At 34.2% G+C, this 6,174-nt stretch overlaps 1 protein-coding gene across 3 annotated transcripts in view; it reads left to right on the top strand.

Annotated features, from left to right (window-relative positions):
• The window catches only part of LOC136026284 (muscarinic acetylcholine receptor DM1-like), a 217,100-nt gene extending 212,018 nt beyond the window's left edge, over nucleotides 1-5,082 (top strand). For all 3 annotated transcript variants that reach the window (XM_065702681.1, XM_065702680.1, XM_065702682.1), the window contains exon 6: nucleotides 1,017-5,082. In XM_065702681.1, the coding sequence (XP_065558753.1) occupies nucleotides 1,017-2,228 (1,212 nt within the window). In that variant the 3' untranslated portion in view covers nucleotides 2,229-5,082. The remainder of the gene's footprint in view (nucleotides 1-1,016) is intronic.
• Nucleotides 5,083-6,174: the final 1,092 nt, after the last annotated feature.

Here is a 6,174-nt window from a genome sequence, read left to right as displayed (position 1 = left end):
AGAATCTTTATTTTCCTCTCTCTTTATTCTCCTTTAATATCCTCTTTATTCTAAAATTATCACGTCACCATTTATCACCACTCGAAAATATTTATTACGCAAAAGAGAGGTACTATCGATTGGGGCTTTATGGCTTAGATTGACATCACTCTCTCTCTCTCTCTCTCTCTCTCTCTCTCTCCCTCTCTCTCTCTCTCCCTCTCTCTCTTTCTCTATCTCCCACTCTCTCTCTCTCCCTCTTTTTCTGCTCACCAAACCATAGTTGGACGTCATTAGTGTGCTTCAACATTGTATCACAACCGATCTATGGATTTTGGGAGTTATAAACCATTAGACAAAAATGCTTACAAGGAGAGATGTTACAAATGGACACCCCCTCAACTTCCAATACTACAGAGTCTGTTTTTTTTTTGTAAGTGAAAAAAGGGTTAAAGACCCTCATTTCTCTATGAAGGACATCTTTAGGCAAAAGGGCGATTCTAGTCAATCGTCTAAAGATTGGAGAGGAGGCCAGTCATCTCCCATAATTTCGTTTTTCACCCCCTCTACGGCAAAATCCTGTGACCCCCCCCCCATTGTCTTTGAAATTTAGCATTTCGTTAATATTTGAGTTTTTATGCTCGAAAAGTGTTTTCGTATTTAATTAATCAGGTTTGGTTCTTCATTTTCACGGTTCAGCGTGGTAATGAAGCATTACTGACGAAAATGCGGTATTGCCCAACATACTTCACAAATTTGAAACAACAATGGAACCCTTAGAAACACGTAGTTCTCGTGTAGGAATAGACCTAATGAAAAAAATCCGAAGTGAGAAAAATTGAGTATTCTTGCTAATTTTAGAATTTAAAATCCAATTTTCAAATTCTAGCAATTTATTTGAAAAAAAGGTTAATGCGGTTACTCACTGGCGTTAGCAATGTAAAGTTTTGCAAACTATTATTAGTTAATAATGTGACAAAGACAAATTATTTTAATTCTTTTGGAAGTAAGGCTAATGATTATCTTTTTTTTTTTAGGGCAGAGGTAAATTACGTAACGGCGTTCAAAGGATTCGAGCTTATCTTTCGTCAATAGGGCAATTTTTTCAACGAACATTTGACAGTGATAGTGACTGTCCCGGATCATTGACACCAGGGTCCGTCGAAACACCATTTCCATCAAGTGTGTCACGTTGTACAAGTTTAAATTTACCGCGGAGTCACGACACACCCACACAGTCTGACGGAAAAAGGAATTGGGATAAAAACCAACTTTTTCGTATAAGTGTTGAAGACAGCAATTTTAAAGAACCACAAAACGGATCGCTGTCTCGCAGTCAGTCAAACGAGTCAGTGTTTACTATTGTTATAAAATTCCCCGATGAGGAATCAAATCGCCCATCAATAAAAATGCTTCCAGACATATCAAGACGGAGCCAAAGTCAACCTTCTCTTGCTGCTTCATCTACCAAAGGAAATATCACTTCTCATCTTTCTTTAGATAGAAATACTTTAGCAAGCGATAAAAAGAGTGGTTTATTCCCAACCTTTTCTACAAATTCCTGGAACAGTAAACCTAAACCACCTTTAAGGCAAACAATATCAAGTATATCAGGGAATATACCCATAAAACCAATGTCTCTCCCAATATGTCCGCCAACTAGTGTTTACTTCAGTCCTTGGGTGCCACGAAGCTGTATGCCTGTCGCCCCCTCACCCCTTATGATGCCTAAGAACTCCAGAAACAAGCCACTAGTGCCCATTCTTAAACAAAGTAGTGACTCTCCCAGTGAAAATTCGTTACCAATAAATGTCAAAATAGTCCCTAAGCAGATGGCATTACAAAACTGCTCAAATAAAACATCATTGAATAATATTAGACGAGCCACTCCAATCATTGTCCAAAACCATCAGAAGAAGAACAAGAAGAACAAGAAAAAAAATCAGGAGAAAAAACAGGATAGAAAAGCAGCTAAAACCCTATCTGCTATTCTTCTCGCATTTATAATAACGTGGACTCCCTATAACATTCTTGTACTTATTAGATCATTCTTCCACTGTGAAAATACGAAGTGCTTTTCCAATGAAATATGGGATTTTTCTTATTATTTATGCTACATCAATAGTACCATAAATCCAGTGTGCTATGCTCTATGTAACGCTTCTTTTCGTCGAACCTACGTCCGGATTCTGTCATGTAAATGGCACCTGAGAATTAAAACGGCCGTCCAGCGAGGTATTTACAACTAATAGCTATTTCGTGTAAGAGACAAGACCAAATCTAAGATTCCAATTTATTTCTGGAATTGATTTTGTTATTCTGTGGGACAAGAGCTTGAGCGTTTCCTTATTTGGTCGTTAGCTTTGGAATAGAAGATATATTACAGCCGTTCTAATTTTGTTTGCAATCAAAGAAAATTTGACATCACTTCAAAATCATGTTTTAAAAAAAAATCAATCTTTGCCTCTAAAATTTCAATATAATAAGAACAAATGATCAAGGGATGCTTGAACAGCGGTTCATTGACTTTCATTGATACAGCTTCTACATAATGAAGTCAATAGACAAAGCCAAATTAAGTCTGTAGGGGGCATCTAGACTAATATATTTCGGAGATCCTTTTACATGGAACCTTTTTTATGTATGGTTGGGTGACAGCCCTACTACATAGCCTGGTAATAATACCCAGAAACTGAAATGTCAATTTGACACCCTATGGGCCACGGGTTATAAGCTAATTCCTCTCCCCTGGGAAATTATCTCTAGCATCAACTCCCCGTGGGAAATACCCCCACGGACAGTTTATCCAATACAATTGCCCCGGAAAATTCTTCCGCAGGCAATTTCCTTTTACGGGCACTTCCCCCCATGGAGAAATTCCTCCCCACCTACGAACAGTGACCCGCCATAAAATTCCCCAACATGTAAAATTGAGGAGCCAAGGGGAAAGTAATATATATAAAAGGAATGAAGAAGAGAAGAGATTATGAAATATTCCACCTACTTATATTTAAAAATTCAGGCTGAATTCACGTATCCCGTAAAATATTCTATAGTATCTATTTTATAGTTTTCATTTATTTTATATTTTTTCGTGGCTTTGGGGATTGAGTTATCAGGTAGGATAAAGGTGAAATAAAAATAATTAGGAACATAAAATTAGTGGTAATTTTAGAAGGGTTGCCTTATGATGGATGTGCACAGAGATATTGGACTAAAAAGTACTACCTATTACTTACTTTGGACTTAACCTGGCACCAACATGTATAGTGCATGATCCGCGTTCACCCATTGCGATCAAAAACGCGTCCACTAGGCGTAAATCAGAAGGTTTTACTGTTAAAGACGTTTTTTAGTTTAATTTAAATAACATAGAGTCAAACTCTAAGTTAGAATCAATCAAATTTTCCATGGACAGTATTCGTTATTTCAAATAAGCAAGAAAATTATTTGCTTATTTCAAATCACAATGTAAGATAATTAAATCAATAAAAATAAACGTCAGTAGACTTCTTTTAAATTTACTGCAACATGAATTCTACCTATATAAAACCTATTCGACCTATAGTTGTCAAAGTTTCATTATTTTCTAAAAGAAAACTGGCTTCAATTAGACATAGGTGTTCAGAAAATATCCAACCCATGTGATATTGAACCACCGGAGTACTATCCAGCATTCTAAGCTAGATTTTACATAAAACGTAGAATTTAGAATGAAATTTAAATAGAAGGAATAAATGCTAATCCTTCAATCTAATTACATACTTCTTATTTGAGAAACTTCAAATTTTGAAGACGTAGACTGGGGGGGGGGGGTAGAATTTGTTTTCCAAATCAAAAGAGAGTACAACTTTATTGTTTCATCGCTTTTTCGCAATTAAAATACCAAAAATAGATATTTTCTATGACAAAACAAAATAATGTCTCTTTTATGATCTAGGGGGGTAAAGAAATGGGGAATATAATCACCTCCCTGGAAGTCTTCCCAGGGCTATGTTGCCGAGAGTGGCTAAAGGTCTTTTTTTGCTATGAAAAAAAGAATTTAAAAAACGCTTTTCATTGCTGCAGATACTACGAAACAAGTCAATCGGGGCATGCTGCATCACTGTAAAAGAAAGATTGTCAAATAATGAGAAAAAGCTCAGCAGGGCATTAATGTTGTGACTGTTTTTTTTTTTGTTTTTTCTTACAAATAAATCCTCCATCCGCTCACAGCCTTCTGAGTAACTTTACTTTATTCTAACCCCGCCTGGCAAGAAAATAAGATGCACTCATAAAGTACAGATTCTGATTCCCATCCAGACAAGGATACCTTGTATTTTTCCAAAAAGGGGGTAGGTTTAGATCAAATTTACTTTTTTCTTTCACAGGAGCGTTATGATTTTCCGAATGTTAAATCTTACAGTTTTTAATATATTAAGCTTTTTAATGAGACAGGGCTAAGACAACCACTCTGCCCTTTGAGCGTTCCTGTTTCGGAAGAAAAGATCTTAATTACCTGAGAAATAGCTTCAAGTTTCTCACAAGAGATTATTTCACCAAAGCTATCTGTTGAATCCTTCAATCTTAGGCTGGGCAGAAACTTTTGACGAAATGGGGTAAATAAAGAGAAGCCAATCGGACATTTTTTAAAATTCCCGATGCCATGAATCATGCAATGAAGTAAAAGTAAGCTACAAAATGTTTTAATTTTTTGAGAGTCTAGGATATTTAGTATATTAGTAGACAAAATTATACCCAGAACAAAGTTTTTCTGAAAATTGTTTTATTTTGGGCTGGATGGTTTCTGCATTACTATATACAATTAGCTGTCAATTTCGTTTATATGAATACAAAAGCAGATACAACAAGTTTCATGGCAAAATGGGATCTTTGATTGCAATAGTTTGGTGTGATTTTTCTTCTATAAAAAAAAAACACTTTTTATTCGACTCAAGAGTTTTATGTCTTAATGATAATTCCAAGATTTTTGTGTTTTTTTGTGCTTTAATTTGTAAGATAGAAATAAGCTTTTTTATTGGTATTTTTTACGTTAGTGATATTTGAAAATAGAATTTGTGCATGTAATTGTTGGAAGATTTTAATGAATATAAGATGGAATACACGAAACTGTTTAAAGATGTTGATTTCTTAAAAAAAAATACTGAGGAAAATAGAAATGAGACAGAATTTCTGCTTTGTTTTCTTTCTTTTATCAAACAAAGTATCTGAAGGTCATAGAACTAAATTGCGCATGGAGATAAGAATTGGATTTTATTGTTATATTTAGTAACTGTCACACTTTGTGACACTAAAATATAACTAAATCTTTAAAAGAAGAATAAATCTTTCAATTTAAAAGAAAAATTGAAGTCTTTTTCTACGAATAAAAAAATAACAATAAAAGTTCATAGGACAATATAGAAAGAAACACTTTAAAAATGAAGACTAAATAGCCCTTTTTAAAGAAAGGGCCTCTTGTGTTTTAAGTAAGGGCCTCTTTAATTTTATGTCTAAATCATTGGACTTGGATCAATTGGATCTTATGCAAATTCAAAATATCCTTTTGATTCGTATTAAAAATAAGAGTCAAATATACAGATGAAAGTCCATAGGACAATATAAAAAGACAAACCTTGTAAAACCAAAAGTACTTATTTTTAAACAAGGACCTCTTTTTGCATCAGTAAAATCCTTTTCAATTTTAGACTTAAATCATTTGGATTTTGGTCAATTGATATTTACTTGGAAAAATAGAAAAAAACACAAAACTTCTGGGCTTTGTTTGTTTTCTTTTGTTTTACCAAACAATCAGTTTGAAGGTCAAAGATGCAAGTTGAGTATCAATCAAAATTGGATTCCATTGTCACACTGGTACTTTAAAATTGTTATATTTTGTCATACTAAATATTACAAAATTTTTAAGCTAAAGAAAATAAAAACTTTCCTCCGCGAAAAAAAAAGATGAAAGCCATAAGAAAACATAAGAAGACAAGCCTTAAAAAAATGGATTTGTTTTAAGCAACGACCACTTGTTGCTTAAGTAATGACCTGTTCTACATTTTTTTCAAGTTTAGTCCTTCAACCATCCGAGCACGCCAATAGGCACTACTCTTTTCTTCTTTGCCGTTAATCAAGAAGGAGTTTAACGTTGATTTCCTCAGTGCAAGACACAAGTGTTATTGATTATTGATTTATTATACACATGTGGTTGTT

Source organism: Artemia franciscana, chromosome 4 (genome assembly GCF_032884065.1).
Source record: "Artemia franciscana chromosome 4, ASM3288406v1, whole genome shotgun sequence".
Taxonomy (NCBI): domain Eukaryota; kingdom Metazoa; phylum Arthropoda; class Branchiopoda; order Anostraca; family Artemiidae; genus Artemia; species Artemia franciscana.
This window is presented reverse-complemented; position numbering and strand designations above follow the sequence as displayed.